General features: G+C 46.8%; 1 protein-coding gene across 1 annotated transcript in view; it reads left to right on the top strand.

The window, feature by feature from the left end:
• LOC124795361 (regulator of G-protein signaling 11) overlaps positions 1–24943 on the top strand; it is a gene marked incomplete at its 3' end in the record, with an annotated part of 224942 nt that overhangs the window by 152540 nt on the left and 47459 nt on the right. The window contains exon 11 of the mRNA XM_047259363.1: positions 16601–16879. Within this exon, the coding sequence (XP_047115319.1) occupies positions 16601–16879 (279 nt within the window). The remainder of the gene's footprint in view (positions 1–16600; positions 16880–24943) is intronic.

Consider the following 24943-nt stretch of genomic DNA (forward strand, 5'->3'; position numbering starts at 1 on the left):
TCATTGAACGCCTCTCGCATAGCCCTCCTCACACTACATTTCGCTTCGCGTAATTTTTGTTTGTCTGCAAGGCTTGGGAGGGAAGCCAGTGTGCACTCTGTGTGCATTCCGGGGGGAGTCATTCCGGATGTGGTAAGGGTGCTTCCGGATGCCATGAAGAGTACAGGGTGCAGCCAACTGCAGGTGGTGGCTTATGTCTGTACCAATGACGTGTGTCGCTTTGGATCGGAGCAGATTCTGTCTGGTTTCGGGCGGCTAGCGGAAATGGTAAAGACTGCCAGGCTTGCTTCCGAGATTAAGGCGGAGGTCACCATCTGCAGCATCGTCGATAGAACCGACTGTGATCCTTTGGTGCAGAGCCGAGTGGAGGGTCTGAATCAGAGGCTCAGGCGTTTCTCTGACCGTGTGGACTCCAGATTCCATGACTTGCGCCATCGGGTGGTGGGTTTCGGGGTTCCGCTCAATACGTCAGGAGTCCACTACACACAGGAGGCGGCTACACGGGTAGCGGGGGCTGTGTGGAAGGGACTGGAAGGTTTTTTTAGGTTAGCGGGTCTCAGGGAACCACAGAAGGGGCGTCCGTCAGAAAATGGGCAGTTAAAACACAGAAGGTAGTTGTAGAAAAGATTGGTATTGTAGTTGTAAATTGTCGTCGCTGTGTTGGGAAAGAGCCAGAGCTCCAAGCCCTAATAGAAAGCATTGAAGCTCAAATAGTTGTAAGTACAGAGAGCTGGCTAAAGCCGGAAATAAGTTCAGTCGAAATTTTTTCAAACAATCTAACAGTGTTCGGAAAGGATAGATTAAATACAGTTGGTGGTGGAGTATTTATTGTGTCAGAGGTAGTTTGCCTTGTAGCTAAATTGAAATAGGCCTAGACAGTTCACATGAAATAGTATGGGTAGAGGTTATACCTGACAATCGGACTAAACTATTAACTGGATCGTTTTACCGACCCCCTGACTCAGAAGATATAGTTGCTGAACAGTTCAAAGAAAACTTGAGTCTCATTTCAAATAAGTATCCCGCTCATACAATCATAGTCGGTGGTGACTTCAATCTACCCTCGATATGCTGGAAAAATTATACGTTTAAAGCCGGCGGTAGGCATAAAACATCATCCGAAGTTGCACTGAATGCTTTCTCAGAAAATTATTTTGAACAGTTAGATCATGAGCCCACTCGAAGCGTAAACGTTTGCGAAGACATACTTGACCTTTTAGCAACAAATAATCCTGGACAAATAGTGACTGTTGTGACGAATACAGGGATTAGCAACCACAAGGCAGTTGCTGCTAGGCTGAAAACCGTAACACCTACAACCACCAAAAAGAAACGCAAAGTATATCTATTTAAACAATCTGATAAAAATGCTCTTAACGCCTTTTTAAGAGACAGTCTTCACTCCTTCCGATCTGATTATGCATGTGTAAAAAAGTTGTGGAATGTTTTCAGAGAGATAGTATCGACAGCAATTGAGAGATGTATACCACATAAATTAATAAATGATGGTACTGATTCCCCATGGTACACAAAACGGCTCAGATCGTTGTTGCAGAAGCAACGAAAAAAGCATGCCAAATTTAAAAGAACGCAAAATCCCCAAGATTGGCAAAGTTTTACAGAAGTTCGAAATATGGCGCGTACTTCAATGTGAGATGCTTTTAATAATTTCCACAACGAAATTCTGTCTCGAAATCTGGCAGAAAACCCAAAGATATTCTGGTCATACATAAAGCACACCAGTGGCAAGACACAATCAAGACCTTCACTTCGCGATAACAACGGTGAAGTCACTGATGACAGTGCCACTAAAGCAGAGTTATTAAACACGGTTTTCCGAAACTCCTTCACCAAAGAAGACGAAGTAAATATTCCTGAATTCCAATCAAGAACAACTGCCAAGATGAGAAACATAGAAGTAGATATCCTCGGTGTAACAAAGCAGCTTAAATCCCTTAATAAAGGCAAGGCCTCCGGTCCAGATTGTATACCAGTCACGTTCCTCTCAGAGTATGCTAATAAAATAGCTCCATATTTATCAATTATATACAACCACTCGCTCACAGAAAGATACTCACTCGTACGTACCTAAAGACTGGAAAATTGCTCAAGTCACACCGATACCCGAAAAGGGAAGTAGGAGTAATCCGCTGAATTACTGGCCTATATCACTAACGTCCATTTGCAGTAGGGTTTTAGAACATATACTGTATTCGAACATTATGAAGTACCTCGAAGAAAACGAATTATTGACATATAGTCAGCACGGATTCAGAAAATGTCGTTCTTGTGAAACACAACTAGCTCTTTATACTCATGAAGTAATGAGTGCTGTCGACAGGGGATATCAAATTGATTCCATATTTTTAGATTTCCAGAAGGCTTTCGACACCGTTCCTCACAAGCGTTTTCTAATCAAACTGCGTGCCTACGGAGTATCGCCTCAGTTGTGCAACTAGATTCGTGATTTCGTGTCAGAAAGATCACTGTTCGTAGTAATAGACGACAAGTCATCGAGTAAGACAGAAGTAATATCCGGCGTTCCCCAAGGAAGTGTTATAGGCCCTCTATTGTTCCTGATCTATATTAACGACATAGGAGACAATCTGAGTAGCCGTTTTAGATTGTTTGCAGATGATGCTGTCATTTACCGTCTTGTAAAGTCATCAGATGATCAAAACGACTTGAAAAATGATTTAGATAAGATATCTGTATGGTGCGAAAAGTGGCAATTGACCCTGAATAAAGAAAAATGCGAAGTTATTCACATGAGTACTAAAAGAAATCAGCTTAATTTCGATTACGCGATAAATCACACAAATCTGAGGGCTGTAACTTCAACTAAACGCTTAGGAATTACAATTACAAATAACCTAAATTGGAACGATCACATAGATAATATTGTGGGCAGGGCAAACCAAAGGCTGCCATTCATTGGCAGAAAACTTAGAAGGTGCAACAGGTCTACACTACGCTTGTCCGCCCTACTCTGGAGTACTACTGTGCGGTGTGGGATCCGCATCAGGGGGGCTGACGGATGACATCGAAAAAGTACAAAGAAGGGCAGCTCGTTTTGCATTATCGCGGAATAGGGCAGATAGTGTCATAACATATGTGAATTGAAGTGGCAATCATTAAAACAAAGGCGTTTTTCGTTGGGAAGGGATCTTCTCGCGAAATTTCAATCACCAGTTTTCTCCTCCGACTGCGAAAACATTCTTTTAGCACCCACGTACATAGGGAGAAATGATCATCACGATAAAATAAGAGATATCAGGGCTCGCAAGGAAAAATTTAAATGCTCGTTTTTCCCGCGTGCCGTTCGAGAGTGGAACAGTAGAGAGATAGCATGAAGATGGTTCACTGAACCCTCTGCCAGGCACTTTATTGTGAATAGCAGAGTAATCACGTAGATGTAGGCGTGGAAAATAAACATACGTTCCTCGGTCTGACAGTTCTTGACATAGGGAATAGCCACGGACGTACAATTGTGTCCATAACGCAAGCGTAATTGGGAAAAAGAAAAGTAAAAAAAAAAGAGGTGACTCATTGAGTCCATGCCACGTAGAGTTGCTGCGCTATGACACCACAAAGTGTCCCATGACCTTTGCCAGCCCAATCTAAAGCGTGTCCAGGGGACGCGGGAAACACTGCAGTCGTTGTAATGCAGGAAAGGAGCGTTATCTGACGTCCAGAAGGGCATTGACTTTCGAGACAAGGGTGAAAGAGTGTTGAAACGGCTAAATTTATAAACTGTTCGCTTGCCGCCGTGTTTAAAGTGTACCGTGAATGACAAAATAGCGCTAACGGAAACTGGCGAACTGTGGTGCACCACGGGCCGTAGGCGAGCAGGCTGAACTACGGCTGCAAAGATGTGTACGAGCGAGTAGGCGTTTAACTACTGAGCAACCAACCGAGAAGATGAACCACGGGGCTACCAACAGTGTCCCCTCAACGACTGTTCACCCAGCATTGCTGCGTGCGGGCCACTGTAGCAGGCACCTGTTCCTTACACCCATGCTGACTGCTGATCATCGGCAACGAAGGCTGAAATTTGCACGCCAATACTGGAACTAGACGCCCACTGAGTGGCGACTGGTGACCTTTTCAGATGACTCTCGTTTCATCCTCCATCGTACAGATGGCTGTTAGCGTGTACGGGATGAAACGTCTGAAAGCAAACATCCTGTAACAATCGTCAAAAGCCGACCGCGGTGGCCGAGCGGTTCTAGGCGCTTCAGCCCGGAACCACGCGACTGCTACGGCCGCAGGTTCGAATCCTGCCTCGGGCATGGATGTGTGTTATGTCCTTAGGTTATTTAGGTTTACGTAATTCCAAGTCCAGGGGACTGATGACCTCAGATGTTAAGTCCCTTAGTGCTTAGAGCCATTTGAATCAATCGTCAAAAAGATGCAAGCCGAAGGTCATTCCCTGGGTGGCCTCGTCATTCTGGAAGGCACAATGGATCAACACAAGTAAGCATGTATCTTTGGGGACCACGTCCACCCCTACATGCAGTTTGGTTTTCCTCGGAAAGACGGCGTCCAGCAACAGGACAGTGCAACGTGTCACACAGCTCGCAGTGTACGTGCGTGGTTCGAAGAGCACCAGGATGAGTTTATCACACCCCTCTGCCCATCAAACTCCCCCCGATTTAAATCCAATCGAGTGTGAGATCACCTCGATCGGGTTGTTCGCCCCATGGATCCTCAACCGAGAAACCCACCGCAGCTGGCCATGGCACTGCAGTCAGCATAGCTCCATACCCCTGTCGGAACATTCATAAACCTTATAGACTCTCTTCCTGTACGTCCGCGCTGCGAAATGTGGTTATTCGGGCTTCTGACACGCGGTCACGTTAATGTGACTGGAGAATGTAGATAGATGCAGCTTGAATTTTGAGAGCGATTCTTCTCACACATTTATCTAGAGGCAACCTGGTAAAAGATATAATCACAGGAACATCATATAAATATATCTTTTTAGCATTGATGAGGTCCTTATGTGGCTAAGCATGTGTTTCTCGAACCATTTATACGAAGTTTCAGCGTTTCAGTTGGTCGAGACTTTCACCTCGTGTCCGTGCGTCCCCATGAAGGTGCTCTAGTGGAAGTATTGCTTACGGATGGAATATTCAGTGCAAAGACAGGTATTGGTATGAAAGCCATCAGCCGCCATCTATGACTCTTTCTGATCTCTGAACATACCTCGATAACACTATCGAATACCAAAGGAGCTCTTTAACCACCTTATGTCTACCACACCCAATAGTTGTCAAGCATTGGTGGGTGCTAACGGTACCACATACATTATGCATACTACACAAAAAAGCCTGAAATTGTAGATGAGTATTACTCAAATCGTACGCCATGCAAAATGCGCATCGTATTTGACGCTTATTTCATCTCTGTGGCTAATAAAAGAGTGTACTGATAAACAGAATGAAGTCAGTAAATTTGACAGTTTTTTTTAAATTTTATACATAGCTGTGCTTCAGAAACGGTCAATGTAGAAACTTAACAGAACTCGAAAATAATAGCCAAACCGTTGCAGAATTAAAGATTTACTAACCCTTTACCACGGTTTCAACAAATATAAATTGGTCTGCTTCGGAAGAGAAATGGATCTATTCAACAGATTATTACAAAATACTTACAAATGTACAAAGAAGGAACCATAATCGATAAAATTAAAAACGTTTTATAGAAAAGTGTATTCACTCGTAGAATCACATGTTAACAACAACGTATGTCTTGTACAGTGTGCATGTCGACCACAAGTATCAACAGTTAAAATGCGTAATTGAAGGTAGTAGCCCAACACTGTGGAGCTTTGTCGTAAAACATTTATATAAAACACGTGTGACATTGGATCGACCAGACATTTTGATGAACAAGGATAGTGACATGCGCCGACTGACGAAGATACCGAGCGAAGTGGCGCAGTGGTTATCACACAGGACTCGCATTCGGGAGGACGACGGCTAACCCGCGTCTGACCATCGTGATTTAGGGTTTCCGTGGTTGCAGTAAATCGTTTCAGGCAAATGCCAGTTCCTTTTAAACGGCACGGCCGACTTCCTTCTCCATCCTTACTTAATCCGCCGGGACCGATAACCTCGCTGTTTGGTCCCGTCGACCAAATCAACCAACCAACAGACTAAGTGGGGTGTGCCCCAGGAATCAGTGTTGGGGCCACTACTGTTCCTTATTTATATAAATGATATGCCCTCTAGTATTACGGGTAACTCTAAAATATTTCTGTCTGCTGATGAAATTAGCTTGGTAGTGAAGGATTGGCTCGGTTTCAAATAGTGCAGTACATGACCTCAGTTCATGGCTTGTAGAAAATAAACTAACGTTAAATCACAGTAAGACTCAGTTTTTACAGTTTCTAAGACACAATTCAAGAAAACCTGACGTTTTAATTTTACGGAACGGGCATATGATTAGTGAAACTGAACCGTTCAAATTTCTAGGTGTTCAGATAGATAGTAAGCTGTCGTGGGAAGCCCACGTTCAGGATCTTTTTCAAAGACTTAATACTGCCATTTTTAATATTCGAACGGTATCAGGAGTGAGTGATACTTCGACACGAAAATTAGTCTAGTTTGCTTATTTTCATTCGCTTATGTCATATGGTATTATATTTTGGGGTAACTCTTCCCATACTACAAGGATATTTTTGGCTCAGAAACGGGCAGTTCGGGCAATAAGTGGTGTGAGTTCACGAACCTCTTGCCGACCTCTGTTCACGAGTCTGGGTATTTTGGCATTGGCCTCTCAATATGTATATTCCTTATTGTCGATTCTTGTCACCAATATTAGTTTATTCCCAAGAATAAGCAGCTTTCACTCGGTTAATACTGGGCAGAAATCAAACCTGCATTTGGACTGGACTTCCTTAACTCTATTGCAAAAAGGTGTGCAGTATACTGCTGCATCTATTTTCAATAAACTGCCACTCGAACTCAAAAATCTTAACAGTAATCCACGCGCTTTCGAATCGAAACTGAAGAGTTTCCTCATGGGTCACTCCTATTCTGTCGAGGAGTTCCTTGAAAAATTAAGCTGATTCTTATTGTATTGCTGATAGCGTTTACTTAAACTTATGGACTGACTTTTTTCAGGTTCATGAACATTTATTTTTATTTGTTATTACTTTTATGTTGTAATTTCATGTACTGACACGTTCCATGACCTTGGAGATATGCTCCTCAATTTGGTCGTACGGAACTTGACGTGTAAATAAAATAAAATAAGAGATAAGCAGACACTATCAAAAGGCAAACAATGGTAAGTGGCGCATAATGCGCATAGACGCACTGAGCAGCAAATGCCCGTCGCGTGACTCAGTCGAGTAATTGACCGGTGAATACTCACTGTAATGGCAGACGCCGAACCGAGAGGACGAGCAGCAGAGCAGCAGCAGCACTTCTGTGATAAAATGTAAATTAATGTAGTCTTTGTTTTTTGTTCACGTGCTTCTTCAAAGACGTGAACTGTACGTTTGTATTTTACTGCGTAGACTAGTGGTTAGAAAATTAATCGTAGTTTTTGTTTTTGCGTAAATCTTGTGAATATCCTTGTGTAGGGCTGCTTCCTAGTGTAAATTTTCCGAGTAGAGAAATTTATTTCTGTTTAATAGCTTGCGGTCTCATGGTTTAGTGAGAAATCTGCACATCAACTTTTAGGATGGATGGTTTGGGGGATTAAAGGGACCAGACTGCCACGGTCATCGGTCCCTTTGTCCAAGTACTAAAAAAACACCCACAGAGAATAAAAAACGAGTAACAGAATAGAGCACAGACGACACGGAACGAGAGAAACTGAGACAAAGACCAGACAAAACGAACTAAAAGCACACAGAGTGTGACGGTGGTTGGCCGACCAGAGAAATAAAAAAGGAAAAGCCAACCACTTGAAACACATTAAAAAATCAGTTTAAAACCGGAGGCCAATGGCCAGAATCAACACAAAACAATAAGATGAAAACAGAAACACTCAGATTAAAGAATAAAAACCCCCTGCCCGAATAAAACGTAAAACTAAGTCAGCCATAGCCGGGTCATCTGTTAAAAGGGCAGGGAGCGAGTCAGGCAGTGCGAACGACTGCCTGAGCGCAGCCAAAAACGGACACTCCAATAAAACATGAACCACGGATAAAACGGAGCCGCAGCGACATAGAGGCGCATCCTCACGGCGCAATAAGTGGCCGTGCGTAAGCCGAGTGTGCCCAATGCGCAGCCGGCAGAGGACAACAGACTCCTTGCGAGAGACCCGCAAGGAGGAGCGCCACACACCGGTAGCCCCCTTGATGGCCCGAAGTTTGTTGCGTGAAGGCAGGGCGCGCCATTCAGTGTCCCAAAGGTCCAGAATTTTGCGGCGTAGGAACGCTCGCAAATCTGTCTCCGGGAGGCCAACGTCCAGAGATGGTGCACTAGTCGCCTCTTTCGCCAGCCGGTCAACATTCTCGTTGCCGGGAATCCCAACATGGCCTGGGGTCCACAGGAAGACCGCAGAGCGGCCGCAACGCGCAAGAGTATGCAGGGACTCATGGATAGCCATCACCAGACGGGAACGAGGAAAACACTGGTCGAGTGCTCGTAAACTGCTCAGGGAATCGCTACAGATAACGAAGGACTCACCTGAGCAGGAGCGGATATACTCTAGGGCTCGAAAGATGGCGACCAGCTCAGCAGTGTAAACGCTGCAGCCAGCCGGCAAGGAACGTTGTTCGGAATGGTCCCCTAGAGTGAGCGCATACCCGACTCGACCAGCAACCATCGAGCCGTCGGTGTAAACAATGCCAGAGCCCTGATACGTGGCCAGGATGGAATAAAAGCGGCGGCGGAAGGCCTCTGGAGGGACTGAGTCCTTCGAGCCCTGTGCCAAGTCTAGCCGAAGGCAAGGGCGAGGAACGCACCACGGAGGTGTACGCAGAGGTGCCCGGAAAGGAGGTGGAACAGGGACAAGCCAAAGCCCGGAGAGAAGCTCCTTGACGCGCATAGCGATCGGACAACCCGACCGGGGCCGACGTTCCGGCAGACGGACGACTGACTGCGGGAACAGGAGACGATAGTTAGGATGCCCGGGCGAGCTTAGAACATGGGCAGCATAAGCGGCCAGCAAACGTTGGCGCCGGAACCGCAGTGGAGGGACACCTGCCTCCACGAGTAAGCTGTCCACAGGGCTGGTGCGGAAAGCACCAGTGGCAAGGCGTATCCCGCTGTGGAGAATTGGGTCCAGCACCCGCAACGCAGACGGGGATGCGGAGCCATATGCCAGGCACCCAAAATCCAGACGGGACTGGATTAACGCCTGGTAGAGCCGTAACAGGGTAGAGCGGTCGGCTCCCCAGCGGGTGTGGCTCAAACATCGCAGTGCATTGAGATGCCGCCAACACGTCTGTTTCAGCTGCCGGATATGAGGCAGCCAAGTCAACCGGGCATCGAAAACCACCCCCAAAAACCTGTGTGATTCCACCACCGAAAGAAGTTCGCCGTTAAGAGAAAGCTGCGGCTCCGGGTGGACAGTACGTCGCCGGCAGAAATGCATAACGCAGGTCTTGGCTGCCGAAAACTGAAACCCATGCGCTACAGCCCAAGACTGCGCCCTACGGATAGCGCCCTGTAGCTGACGTTCAACAGCTGCAATGCCGGGAGAGCTGTAATAAAGGCAGAAGTCGTCAGCATACAGGGAAGCGGAGACAGAGTTTCCCACGGCCGCAGCAAGACCGTTAATGGCTATTAAAAACAAACAGACACTTAAAACGGAACCCGGTGGCACACCGTTCTCCTGGACGTGGGAGGAACTATACGAGGCCGCGACTTGCACGCGGAAGGTACGACACGACAGAAAATTGCAGATAAAAATCGGCAGAGGACCCCGAAGACCCCATCCATGAAGCGTAGAAAGAATGTGATGACGCCACGTCGTGTCGTACGCCTTCCGCATGTCGAAAAAGACAGCGACCAGGTGCTGACGGCGGGAAAAGGCAGTACGGATGGCCGACTCCAGGCTCACCAGATTGTCGGCGGCGGAGCGGCCTTTACGGAACCCACCCTGAGATGGAGCCAGAAGGCCCCGAGACTCCAGTACCCAATTCAAGCGCCGGCTCACCATCCGTTCAAGCAACTTGCAAAGAACGTTGGTGAGGCTAATGGGACGGTAGCTATCCACCTCCAGAGGGTTCTTTCCAGGTTTCAAAACGGGGATGACAATGCCTTCCCGCCATTGCGACGGAAACTCCCCCTCGACCCAAAGACGGTTGTAAAGATCGAGAAGGCGCCGCTGGCAGTCCACTGAAAGGTGTTTCAGCATCTGGCAGTGGATGCCATCTGGCCCAGGAGCGGTATCAGGGCAAGCAGCGAGGGCACTGCGAAATTCCCACTCACTGAATGGAGCATTGTAAGATTCTGGGTGGGTGGTGCGAAACGAAAGGCTCCGACGTTCCATCCGCTCTTTAATGGAGCGGAAGGCCTGGGGGTAATTCGCAGAAGCGGAACTCATAGCAAAATGCTCTGCTAAGCGATTGGCAATGACGTCGGAGTCAGTACAAACTGCTCCATTCAGCGAGAGCGCAGGGACGCTGGCAGGTGGCCGATAGCCGTAGACGCGTCGAATCTTGGCCCAGACCTGCGAGGGAGTGACATGGAGGCCAATGGTGGACACATACCGCTCCCAGCACTCCTTCTTGCCTTGGCGGATAAGGAGGCGGGCCCGCGCACGCAGCCGTTTGAAGGCGATAAGGTGGTCGAGGGAGGGGTGTCGCTTGTGACGCTGGAGCGCCCGCCGGCGATCTTTAATCGCTTCAGCGATCTCAGGCGACCACCAAGGCACAGCCTTCCGCCGAGGGGACCCACAGGAATGGGGAATGGCAGATTCGGCGGCAGTAACGATGCCGGTGGTGACCGATTGAACCACCGCATCAATGTCATCGGTAGAGAGAGGCTCAAAAGCGGCAGTGGAGGAGAACAAGTCCCAGTCAGCCTTATTCATAGCCCATCTGCTAGGGCGCCCAGAAGAGTGGCGCTGTGGTAGTGACAAAAAGATCGGAAAATGGTCACTACCACACAGGTCGTCATGCACACTCCATTGGACAGACGGTAAGAGGCTATGGCTACAGATTGAAAGGTCAATGGCGGAGTAGGTGCCATGCGCCACACTGAAGTGTGTGAAGGCACCATCATTTAACAGCGAGAGATCGAGCTGCGACAATAAATGCTCAATGATGGCGCCTCGACCTGTTGCCACTGACCCACCCCACAGAGGGTTATGAGCGTTGAAGTCGCCCAATAGCAAGAAAGGTGGCGGCAATTGGGCGACCAGTGCAGCCAGGACATGCTGCGAGACATCACCATCCGGTGGAATGTAAAGACTGCAGACGGTAACAGCCTGTGGCGTCCACACGCGTACAGCGACAGCCTCTAAAGGCGTCTGGAGAGGGACAGACTCGCTGTGCAGAGTGTGAAGGACATAAATGCAGACGCCACCAGACACCCTTTCATAAGCTGCTCGGTTCTTGTAATAACCCCGATAGCCACGGAGGGCGGGGGTTCGCATCGCCGGAAACCAAGTTTCCTGGAGAGCAATGCAGAAGAAAGGGCGAAGGCTGAGAAGTTGGCGGAGCTCAGCTAAATGGTGGAAAAAACCGCCGCAGTTCCACTGGAGGATGGTATTGTCCATGGCTGAGAAAGGCGTGGAAGGACTGGGAAGGCAATTTACGCCGCTTGTTCACTCACTGCCACCGATTCAGTACCCGGACGAGAGGCAGCCATGGCGTCTGAGGGACCAGCGAGATCAAGGTCCTCAGCGGACGCTAGAATCTCGACTTCATCCTCAGACGCAGAGCGCGAAAGGTGCGGTGGGGTTGGTGCCACCGCAAGTTCTTTAGCCTTAGAGGTCTTTCTCTTGGACTTCTCTCGCTGAACCTTGGGTTTCACCGGCTGGGAAGGCTTCACCGATTCAGTCTCCGGGACAGAGGAGGATCGTGAAGCCCTACGCCCGGCTGCTGGCGAGGACTTATGCCACTGGTGGCCGTCATCCTTCCCGCTGGGGGAACCCTGGGAAGGGAGCGTCCCAAGGGAACTCTTACGGGCGAGAGTAGCCGAAGAAGTTAGGCGCTTCTCCGGCTGAGAAGCGGGGACGGACGTCCCCGACGGGTGGGAGGAGGTTGCTCCTGAGGTAGGTGGTGCAGGAGCAACCGGTTGGGGAGAGCCCCCCACGGGCAAGGGGGCAGAAGGAGTCGTACTGCGTATCGAGCTGGCTGGAAGTCTCGCAACTGATGGAGCTAGCACAGTTGTTGTAGCAGCTGCATACGAAGATGTCATTCTCACAGGATGGAGTCTGTCATATTTCCGTTTGGCCTCAGTATAGGTCAGCCGGTCCAGGGTCTTATATTCCATGATTTTGCGCTCTTTCTGAAAGACTGTGCAGTCAGGCGAGCAAGGTGAATGGTGCTCCCCGCAGTTGACGCAGATGGGAGGCGGGGCACATGGAGTATCGGGATGAGACGGGCGTCCGCAATCTCGACATGTGAGGCTGGAAGTGCAGCGGGAAGACATATGGCCGAACTTCCAGCACTTGAAGCACCGCATCGGGGGAGGGATATAGGGCTTGACGTCACATCGGTAGACCATCACCTTGACCTTTTCCGGTAACGTATCACCCTCGAAGGCCAAGATGAAGGCACCGGTAGCAACCTGATTGTCCCTCGGACCCCGATGAACGCGCCGGACGAAATGAACACCTCTACGTTCTAAGTTGGCGCGCAGCTCGTCATCAGACTGCAAAAGGAGATCCCTATGGAAAATAACACCCTGGACCATATTTAAACTCTTATGTGGCGTAATAGAAACGTTAACATCCCCCAACTTGTCACAAGCAAGTAACCTGCGGGACTGGGCGGAGGATGCCGTTTGTATCAGTACTGACCCAGAGCGCATTTTGGACAAGCCCTCCACCTCCCCAAACTTGTCCTCTAAATGCTCTACAAAGAACTGAGGCTTCACGGACATAAAAGATTCCCCGTCAGCTCTGGTACAGACGAGATACCGGGGCGAGTATCTTTCGCTCTCATTCATAGCCCTTCGTTCCTCCCATGGTGTGGCCAGGGAGGGGAACGATTTGGGGTCATACACATTAGCCTTGAATTGAGCCTTTGAACGCTTAGAGACTGCTGACGGCTGGCCGCCAGCAAGAGATGATGTACCACGCTTCATTGCGGGTCATCCGCCCTGATGCCACCTACTCCGACCAAGGGCCCTCCCCACGGGCGCCACCCAGCCACAGCAAAGGCCACCTGGCAGGATGGCCATTGCCGGGAGTCCCGATGCCCCAGGGAGATGGGCATCTACTCCTTGGCATACGTGGGGAGTGAACGGCGCAGGCATCAGTAGAGCGATCCCTGTGTTGTCAGGGGGCTACAACCAAGAGGGTACATGGCGACCCCACCACAACGGACTGGCTACCGTGCTGGATCTTAGGTGCAAAAATGGCCAAGGTCGTCGTCACAGTTAAAAGAAACACTGCAGAGTGCAGCGTGGTAATCGCCCATGAGATCGAAAACGAGCGGGACACCATCGCAACGACGAGAAAGACGGCAATAGGTCTAATTGCACGAAGGATACAGTGCACCATGTAAGGTGCCCTTCCCCAATTGGCTCGCTCCTCGGAAGAATTTGGATAGATGGAGGTCAAACCCGAGAGGGGACCATCACATAAGGCCGAAACGTTTGAGACTCCTTTTAGTCGCCTCTTACGACAGGCAGGAATACCGCGGGCCTATTCTAACCCCCGAACCCGCAGGGGGGCATCAACTTTTAGTATTACTTTATTCTCCTTTGGTATATTTTCAAACTCAGTAGCGCCATTTGAGACTTTATATCTATTTTATACACAGTACGATATCGCTAGTGACAGTGCTTGTGAGCGGACACAAGGAGAGTTGGCTGCTGTCCGTAAACATCTGGAAGCTGCGTTGGCTACCGTCGACAAGTTTCTAGCTAATGCTCAAAGTTGCGGTCACATCGGGGCGCCAGTGACGAGACCTGCGACACTTTCAGTGTTACTGGAATCCCCTGGTGGCCCGGACGTCACTGCGGCTTCCGATATGCAACATCTGACCGGTCCGTCCTCACTCCTGAGTGGGTGGCAGACGGTGGTGGGTTTGCCTATCACTGGGGTGGAAGGCGAAAGAGGGAGCAGGCCGTGCGGATGGCTCCCTACGTCTTACCAACAGGTACGAGGTGCTTCCCAGTGTTGATGATAACTCTGAGCCAGCACGGGATGCCTCTCGTGTTGGGTCAGCGGTCGATTTTCCTGCCCAGTGCGGACCAGTACAGAGGGTGGGCATGCTAGTCATTGGGAGCTCCAATGTTAGGCGGGTGGTGGAGCCCCTCAGGGAGATAGCACGCAAGGAGAGAAAGAATTCCAGTGTACATTCGGTATTTTTGCCGGAGGTCTCATCCGTGGTGTAGAGGAGGCCCTGCCGGCGGCTATCGAGCGCACTGGGTGCAACCGGCTGCATGTAGTGGCACATGTCGGCACGAATGTCGCCTGCCGTTTAGGTTCTGAGGCCATCCTCTTCTCCTTTCGGCGGCTGGCTGATTTGGTGAAGGCAACTAGCAATGCACGCGAGGTGCAGGCTAAGCTATCTAGCATCGTACCCAGGGTTGATCACGGTCCTCTGGTTTGGAGCAGAGTGGAAGGTCTACACCAGAGGCTCAGACGGCTCTGCGACGGTAACCCGATGCGAATTTCTCGACCTCCGCTGTCGGGTGCAGAACTGTAGGGCTCCCCATAATAGGTCAGGCGTGCACTACACGCAGGAAGCGGCTGCTGGAGTAGCGGAGTACGTGTGGCGAGCACATGGGGCTTTTTTTAGGTTAGAGGACCCCACCCCTGAGAGCAAACACGATTTACCTGTTAATTCAGCACAGACTGTATTAGGAACAGAAAGCTGGTTGAAGGCAGAAGTCATACTCCCGCATGGCAGCACTCAACTGGTCGACGCCGTAGCCAAAGTCTTGCTTCATCAACAACATTCCCATCATCCACGTACTGCTTCCCGCGGAATGCATCCTTCGGCCAAACAGATGGAACTCGGAAGCTGCGAGATTCTGGCTGTAGGCTGAAAGAGGAAAAACAGTCCAATAAAGTTCTGCGAGCTCCTCTCTGGGGCACACACTTGTGTGAGGCCTTGTGTTGCCATGAAGAAAGAGAAGGTCGTTTCCATTTTTGTGGCTACGAACACGGTCAAGTCGCTTCTTCAGTTTCCCGAGGGTGTGTGCGGCCTGGCCGTGCGGGGTAGCCGAGCGGTCTTAGGCGCCTTGTCACGGTTCGCGCGGCTTCCCCCGTCGGAGGTTCGAGTCCTCCCTCTGGCATGGGTGTGCGTGTTGTCCTTAGCTTAAGTTAGTTTAAGTTAGATTAAATAGTGTGTAAGCTTAGGGACCGATGACGTCTGCAGTTTGGACCTACAGGATGTTACCACAAATTTCCAAAAATTTTGTGCGCCCGGGCGGCACGTGGGAGATCGGACACGTTTGTGCCACCTTTTAGCGACTGTGACAGCTCTCTTCTTGGAAAGCACCTCCGTTGCAGACGCCATTTTGAAGGCTACGTATTGCGCTGCCACCGATCCGAAGTTTATGAAACTACAGGGGCTGAAACGGAAATATTCCACAATGTCTCGCAACAAATTCCGCATTTTTTCAACCGAAAATGGCCGAGAAAAAAAGTGTTGCATTACTTACGAACGCCCTCATAAATATTCGCTCTTTTCCTGGTTTAAGAGTGGTCTCTTAATCACAGCTGACGTGTGAGTAACTTTATAGATTTTCAGGATCATTGTGATGAGAGAATCACAACACAGATAGCTGAATACATGGACTTGTTCCAGTACGTTATTCTCGATTATGATTTTCTAGAAAGGCGATAATTTTATTCTTCTTTTGGGGTCCAGTTATTGTTTTGTCATCTTATGTAAGAACCACACAGTTCGGTGTAGGTGGTCTTCTGTATTCGCCAATACCACCTAATCATTTTCAAAAAGGAGTTAAATTATACATCTCCTTTTGCAGTTTATTAACAATGTATTTATACAAGGTGGCCAGAAAAAAATCTGGAAAAGCTTGTAAGGGTGTTACAAGGTAGGTTTTGTTGAGAAATAATTGTTATGAAAACATTTCGGTACGTTGCGCCGTTTCTCCGAGTTAATTTGCCTTTGTTTCAGGCTCCATCGTTACTGCCGTCGTATGTCCAATTCTTGCACCGCTCTGTCGGTGCCTGATGGGTCGCTTAAATTTGTGCGCGCCAATGCCTGATTGGCTAACTTCAGTGCTAATTAACGACCAAGTGGCGCAACCTATGGATTTTTTCAAGTTATTTCTCATCGCCACCTACCGCGAACATCCATTTAAGTTTTCAGACTTTTTCTGCCCACTCTGTATATATGTAAAATAGTGTGTTTCCTTTTGTGAATCTTCTCGTACCCTGTGTTCCTCCTTCTCGATCTTACATAAATGAAATTTTTAAAAAATCAACTGCACGCAGTTCGGATCGTGTTTAGCTAGTATGTGAGACGCGTGCCTGCTGGCAGGTTCTTCGGGTTCGGTGGTCCAGCGAAGAAGAAATCTTCGACGTGCAACCCTCCGAACGTGGCGCTGCTGCAGCAGCAGATGGCGGCGGCGGCCGGCGGGGGCGGCGGAGGCGGCAGCGTGGGCGGCGGCGGGGGTGGGGTGTCGTTGGGGCGGCGGCGCGGCAGCGAGCGCAGCCTGTCCGGCTCGGTGCATGAGCTGGTGGCCGCCGGCGTGCGCGAGCCGCCCCCGCGCGTGCCGCACTCACACAGCCAGTCCAACCTCAGCGACATCCCATACAGGTACCATCACTGCAGTCCTCTCCACCCCACATGCTTTTACCGCATCGCTAGCGATGTCTGAGATTGTTCATGTATACCGTGTTATTGTCAGAAAGCATCAGTGAGCACATTATTTTTAACTACATTTTTTTAAATATAAATTTGAGAAATGTTTTATAAAGGTGAGAATGCAGCTTTTCTCGGCGAATTCCGATTATGAAGTCTTTTCGGGTTATCAGCCGAGTAAAGCTGTCGTCCTGCGACAACGTTTCGACAAGTTTCCTATTCTTCATCTTCTGTCTGTCTTCTCATGAAGATGACGAGTAAGAAACCCCGTCGAAACGTTGCCGCAGGAGGATGGCTTTGCTCGGCTGATAACCCGAGAAGATTTCATCATTTTATGAATGTTTCCTGCAGAGTATTTTAATCGTGCACTGTAAGTTTTTTGCTCTTCAGATGGCCTGATTATACGAGGGATATTCGGAAAGTGAGTTCCTATCGGTCAAGAAATGGAAACCACTGTAAAAATCTAATAAAGCTTTGCACATATGTGTTTAAAAGTGTCTCTAGTATCCCTGTCGGCTGCATCACTTCGCTCTTTTCAGTTCTGAGCGCATGGTAAGCACATAAAGATGTGTAGAAAATAGTGTCTCCCGCCAAGTACGAGGTCCTGGTGAGAGATTTCGCCTGCTGTTATGCAGCCCACATTATTGAACTGTCATACGGTTCCTACTTCGTGACAATTCTCGGTCGCAATCTGCAGGGGCAATGAAAATGTTCCTGCAGCGTTTTCGATGGGAAGTGTTTGACCACCCGCACTACAGCCGGTAATTAGCTCCCTCTGTGTTTCATCTCTGCTCACATTAACTATTGGCTATGAAGACAACATTTTCGAACAGACAACGAGCTGTAGATGAGCGTAGAGAATTGGCGAGAAGCACAGGCGGCTGCCTTCTATGGCGAGGGTATTGGAAAGTTGATATAACGGTGCGACGAATGTTCTAGTTGGACCGGCGACTATGTAGAGAAGAAGCTGGAAGGTGGAGCCAACTGTCGCAAATAAAATATTTCTGATTTTCAATGTAGTTTCCACTTCGCGACTGATCGGAACTTACTTTCTGGACAAGCCTTGCACTCAGTACCGAAACCCGTCGTCAATTGAAAAATAGCGGTGTGACTGTAGACTAAAGCAAATATTTCTCAACTGTCTTGGTTGCTGTTCCAATATCTGTTGTTGGTGTTGCTGTTGTTATTGCATTCGCTGTTGTCGTTGTTGTTGATGCTGTTGTTGTTGTTTCAGTCTCCAGTGTGGAGGCTGGTTTGATGCGACTCGCCATGATACTGCAACCTGTGCCAGTCTTTTCATCTCAAAATAACTACTGCAACCTATATCCATTTGGCCCTGCTAACTGTGTTCATCCCTTGGGCTCCCTCTACAATTTTTGCCCCCCAGCGCTCCCCTCCATTACCAAACTGACTATTTCTTCACGCCTCGTCATGTGTGCAATCAAACAAGTTCTGTCATAAGTTTCTTTCTTCTCCAACTCGATTCAACGACACCTTCACATTATTTACTCAGTCTACCCACCTGATCTTCTGCATTTTTATGTAGCTCTACATGTCGAAAGCTCCTGTTCTCTTCTCACCTGAACTGTTTGTCATCTACATTTCACTCCCATGCAAAGCTACACCTCAGGCAAGTACCTACAGAAACGACTACCTAACACTTAAATTTATGTTATATATCAACAAATTCTTTTTTCAGTGGTAATTTTAGTGCTATAGCCAGTCTGCATTTTACATCCTCCCTGTTCTGGACATCATCAGTTATTTTGCTGTCCAAGTAGCAAAACTAACTTACTGCTTTTACTGTCTCATTTCCTAATCTAATGTATTCAGCTTCACCTGATTTAATCTGTCTACATTACTCTTGTTTTATTTATGTTGATGTATATCTTATAACCTCTTTTGAATACACGACCGATTTCATCCAACTGTTCTTCCAAGTCCTTTGCTATCTCTCGCAGAATTATAATGTCATTGGCAAATCTCAAAGTTTTTATTTCTTCTCCCTGAATTTTAGTTACATCTTCAAATTTCTTCTTCATTTTCTTTGCTGCTTACTCCCTTCTGAACTACTGCTTCCCTTTTACGTCTTTCGACTCGTACAACTGAACTCTGGTTTCTGTATAAGTTGTAAACAACACTTCTCTCCCTTTGTTGTATCCCTGCTACCTACAGAATTTCAAAGTCTCTATTCCAATGAACATACTCGAAAGTTCTCTCTAAATATCTAATTTTAATAAGTTATGTCAACATGTTCTCTAGACGTTAATATGGTCTTGCATTGTCCCCAGAATATTTGAGAGGACACTCTGCCGCGCTATAACAATAAAATGTATTTCAGTCAGTACTCTTACAATTTGTTTAATGGCTGTAGTGGTTCATTATCAGCAGTCGTATATGAAATATGATACAGTAAAGTATGAGTACAACAACATTGGATTAACAGATTAAACAAACACCCAATGACACAAAATAAAATTTTAAAGTGGTATCATAAACACTTAACTCGAAAATTCTCTTACATTTTTGGACTGTCTAAAAAGAACGGAGGCTACACAATTATTCGCCAAGACGACGGCGACTGTTCATGATGGCTCTCACAGATGCTAAGGAGAAGAGAAATGGAGAAAAGTCCAATCCCGTAGTCTTCATAAAACCAAGAAAGTGGTGACAACTGCTTGTACGTCATTCTCACGGCGACGAACTTGGAATAAAAGACCGTAAGATTTCCACATAGGTAGCAATCGCTTACCGAGAAGCGCCGCCACTACGCATAGGGTAGTGTTATTATCTTATTTTCGTCTCTGCAAATTTTTGCTGCAGATTCTAATTCATATGTGCGACAAGATTCTTTGAAACTGGATGAGTTTCACTTTCATTCCCACGTGGTGATAGAGTTGTCTCGTCTCACAATACTTGTTCTCATATAATATGCCTCAATCGTACCGTGTTTGGTTGAGATTGATGCAAGATTTTTATATTTATTCGTTACTTTTGTTGTGTTCCTCAGTACAGTTAGCCAGCATCATTCTTTATGCCTATTTCCACAGTTCGTATGGCCACAAATTTACACGCTTATTCACATCTGCCCCCTCTCCCTCCACACCACACATACGCAGCGTAGACCTTCAGTTCAGTACTCTAAGATATGATAAGAATTGCTTACCGAGACGCCATGCACGTCACCGCGTGAAGAGCTACAGAGGCAAAACATTGGACTATTTGGTACTGTATATGTCTGCCAAATCGCATGCACATCAGCACTAACAAACATTACTCTCCTTAAAGTCGGAAATGAGTTGAATTTTTTGATCACTAAGCATCATTCCCGATTCGATATAATCAACATTCTCGAAACATCATCTCCGCCCCAAAAGGCACCTGATTCGCGTCCTACATCCAGGAGGATTGCTGACCAACCCCGCAATTTGAAGAACCATAAATATCCCCGTGAAAATGTTATAACATCCAACCCTTTCAGCCAATGTGCCTTAGAGGCAGAATTCAGTCTTTACCACTGGTCGTTTCCTGTTCCTGCTAATATCACTCTTAGGGAAAGTGCTCCCTCCCACCAAGACTTCTTGTAAGTTTATTTCCAACAGTTGATCGGAAACACCTGCTTACGTGGGATAGTCACAGAGAAGTGGTTCTTACCAACTATTCTTTAGGCAGTACTATGCAATTCTCAAAAAGACTCGAGAAAGTCATCTTCAAAGATTAGAAGATTTTGGAGCGATATTAATAACAAACGATTAGAGGTTACTGTAAATAAGCAGCATTGTCACCAGCAGCCGGGTGCGTAATGTAAAAGTCTTATAGTTGAGAAATCACTGGTTCAAATCTCACTATTAGCAATTTTTAATATTTTTATATAAAATCCATATATTTTAGAAATGGAAGTAATTAATAAATATTGTGTCATTTTTAATAAATCAACACATTTTTAATTTCCGTATCAATCATATGAAAATGGAAGTATTCATGACAAACTGAAATTTGGTACAAAAATGAAAAACATCAAGCAGTAATAACGTACTTTTTATTTCTAAAGACAGAATAGTACCGTTGATATATTTGTTTCATTGAACAGTAAGACATTTCGCATGCTTGTATCAAATTTTTATTTTATTTTATATGAACAATAATTAAAATAAAATGTGTTCTTTTAATGAAAAATTGCAGTTCTATATTTATTACTTAAAATTTGAGTACCATAATGAGTACAGAAATAAAACAGAAGAAAAAAGAATTGCCGCAAATGAAAATCGAACCAGCGACTGCATGGGAACAAGACTTCCTATGCATTCCTTTTTATGCACTTATCTAACAGCGACTGTGTTAATAATCTAGAAGTGTTTTACACTTAACAGTCCTCAGAAATTATTTAATTTTCGAATGTATATTTTTCCAGGTTTTTGTATACACTGAAGCGCCAAAGAAACTGGTATAGGCATGTCTATTCAAATACAGGGATTTGTAAACAGGGAGAATACGGTGCTGCCATCGCCAAGTCCTATATAACACAAAAACTGTCTGGCGCAGTTGTTTAGTCGGTTACTGCTGCTACAATGGCACGTTATCAAGATTTGTTTGAACGTGGTGTTATAGGCAGTGCATGAACAATGGGACACAGCATGTCCGAGATAGCGATGAAGTGGGGATTTTCCCGTACGACCATTTCACGAGTATACCACGAATATCAGAAATCCGTAAAACATCAAATCTGAGACATAGCTGCCGCCGGAAAAGATCCTGCAGGTACGGGACCAACGACGACTAAAGAGAATCGTTCAACGTCACAGAAGTACAACCCTTCCGCAAATTACTGCAGATTTCAGTGCTGGATCATCAATAAGTGTCAGCGTGCGAACCATTCAACGAAACATCATCGATGCGGGCTTTCGGAGCTGAAGGTCCACTCGTGTACCCTTGGTGACTGCGCGACCCAAAGCTTTACACCTCTCCTAGGCGCCTCTACATCTGCATCTACATCTACATACTCCGCAAGCCACCTGACGGTGTGTGGCGGAGGGTACCCTGAGTACCTCTATCGGTTCTCCCTTCTATTCCAGTCTCGTATTGTTCGTGGAAAGAAGGATTGTCGGTATGCTTCTGTCTGGACTCTAATCTCTCTGATTTTATCCTCATGGTCTCTTCACGAGATATACGTAGGAGGGAGCAATATACTGCTTGACTCTTCGGTAAAGGTATGTTCTCGAAACTTTAACAAAAGCCCGTACCGAGCTACTGAGCGTCTCTCCTGCAGAGTCTTCCACTGGAGTTTATCTATCATCTCCGTAACGCTTTCGCGATTGCTAAATGATCGTGTAGCGAAGCGCGCTGCTCTCCGTTGGATCTTCTGTATCTCTTCTATCAACCCTATCTGGTACGGATCCCACACTGCTGAGCAGTATTCAAGCAGTGGGCGAACACGCGTACTGTAACCTACTTCCTTTGTTTTCGGATTGCATTTCCTTGGGATTCTTCCAATGAATCTCAGTCTGGCATCTGCTTTACCGACGATCAACTTTATATGATCGTTCCATTTTAAATCACTCCTAATGCGTACTCCCAGATAATTTATGGAATTAACTGCTTCCAGTTGCTGACCTGCTATTTTGTAGCTAAATGATAAGGGATCTATCTTTCTATGTATTCGCAGCACATTACACTTGTCTACATTGAGATTCAATTGCCATTCCCTGCACCATGCGTCAATTCGCTGCAGATCCTCCTGCATTCCAGTACAATTTTCCATTGTTACAACCTCTCGATACACCACAGCATCATCTGCAAAAAGCCTCAGTGAACTTCCGATGTCATCCACCAGGTTATCTATGTATATTGTGAATAGCAACGGTCCTATGACACTCCCCTGCGGCACACCTGAAATCACTCTTACTTCGGAAGACTTCTCTCCATTGAGAATGACATGCTGCGTTCTGTTATCTAGGAACTCCTCAATCCAATCACACAATTGGTCTGATAGTCCATATGCTCTTACTTTGTTCATTAAACGACTGTGGGGAACTATATCGAACGCCCTGCGGAAGTCAAGAAACACGGCATCTACCTGTGAACCCGTATCTATGGCCCTCTGAGTCTCGTGGACGAATAGCGCGAGCTGGGTTTCACATGACCGTCTTTTCCGAAACCCATGCTGATTCCTACAGAGTAGATTTCTAGTCTCCAGAAAAGTCATTATACTCGAACATAATACGTGTTCCAAAATTCTGCAACTGATCGACGTTAGAGATATAAGTCTATAGTTCTGCACATCTGTTCGACGTCCCTTGTTGAAAACGGGGATGACCTGTGCCCTTTTCCAATCCTTTGGAACGCTACGCTCTTCTAGAGACCTACGGTACACCGCTGCAAGAAGGGGAGCAAGTTCCTTCGCCTACTCTGTGTAAAATCGAACTGGTATCCCATCAGGTCCAGCAGCCTTTCCTCTTTTGAGCGATTTTAATTGTTTCTCTATCCTCTGTCGTCTATTTCGATATCTACCATTCTGTCATCTGTGCGACAATCTAGAGAAGGAACTACAGTGCAGTCTTCCTCGGTGAAACAACTTTGGAAAAAGACATTTAGTATTTCGGCCTTTAGCCTGTCATCCTCTGTTTCAATACCATTTTGGTCACAGAGTGTCTGGACATTTTGTTTTGATCCACCTACCGCTTTGACATAGGATCAAAATTTCTTAGGATTTTCTGCCAAGTCAGTACATAGAACATTACTTTCGAATTCATTGAACACCTCTCGCATAGCTCCCCTCACGCTACATTTCGCTTCGCGTAATTTTTGTTTCTCTGCAAGGCTTTGGCTATGTTTATGTTTGCTGTGAAGTTCCCTTTGCTTCCGCAGCAGTTTTCTAACTCGGTTGTTGTACCACGGTGGCTCTTTTCCATCTCTTACGATCTTGCTTGGCACATACTCATCTAACGCATAATGTACGATGGTTTTGAACTTTGTCCACTGATCCTCAACACTAGCTGTACTTGAGACAAAACTTTTGTGTTGAGCCGTCAGGTACTCTGAAATCTGCTTTTTGTCACTTTTGTTAAACAGAAAAATCTTCCTACCCTTTTTAATATTTCTATTTACGGCTGAAATCATCGATGCCGTAACCGCTTTATGATCGCTGATTCCCTGTTCTGCGTTAACTGTTTCAAATAGTTCGGGTCTGTTTGTCACTAGAAGGTCTAATATGTTATCGCTACGAGTCGGTTCTCTGTTTAACTGCTCAAGGTAGTTTTCAGATAAAGCACTTAAAAAAGTTTCACTGGATTCTTTGTCCCTGTCACCCGTTATGAATGTTTGAGTCTTCCGGTCTATATCCGCCAAATTAAAATCTCCACCCAGAACTATAACATGGTGGGGAAATCTACTCGAAATATTTTCCAAATTATCCTTCAGGTGCTCGGCCACAACAGCTGCTGAGCCAGGGGGCCTATAGAGACATCCAATTACCATGTCTGAGCCTGCTTTAACCGTGACCTTCACCCAAATCATTTCACATTTCGGATCTCCGTCAATTTCCTATGATACTATTGCACTTCTTATCGCTATAAACACGCCTCCCCCTTCACTGTCCAGCCTGTCTCTGCGGTATACATTCCAATCTGAGTTTAGGTTTTCATTACTGTTTACGTCTGCGTCAATACCGACACTGAACTGTTGATGACTGGATACTTGTTGCATGGTCGGACGAATCTCGTTTCAAATTGTATCGAGCGGATGGACGTGTACGGCTATGGAGACAACTTCATCAGTTCATGGACCCTGCACGTCAGCTGGGAACTGCTCAAGCTGGTGATGGCTCTGTAACGGTGTGGGGCGTGTGCAGTTGGAGTCGTATGGGACCCCTCATCCGTGTAGATACGTCTCTGACAGGTGACACGTACGTAAGCATCCTGTCTGATCGCCTGCATCCATTCATGTCCATTAAGCATTCAGACGGACTTGGGCAACTGCAACAAGACATGCGACACCCCACAAGTCCCGAATTGCTACATATCT

The sequence above is a fragment of the Schistocerca piceifrons genome, chromosome 1 (genome assembly GCF_021461385.2).
Source record: "Schistocerca piceifrons isolate TAMUIC-IGC-003096 chromosome 1, iqSchPice1.1, whole genome shotgun sequence".
Lineage (NCBI taxonomy): Eukaryota > Metazoa > Arthropoda > Insecta > Orthoptera > Acrididae > Schistocerca > Schistocerca piceifrons.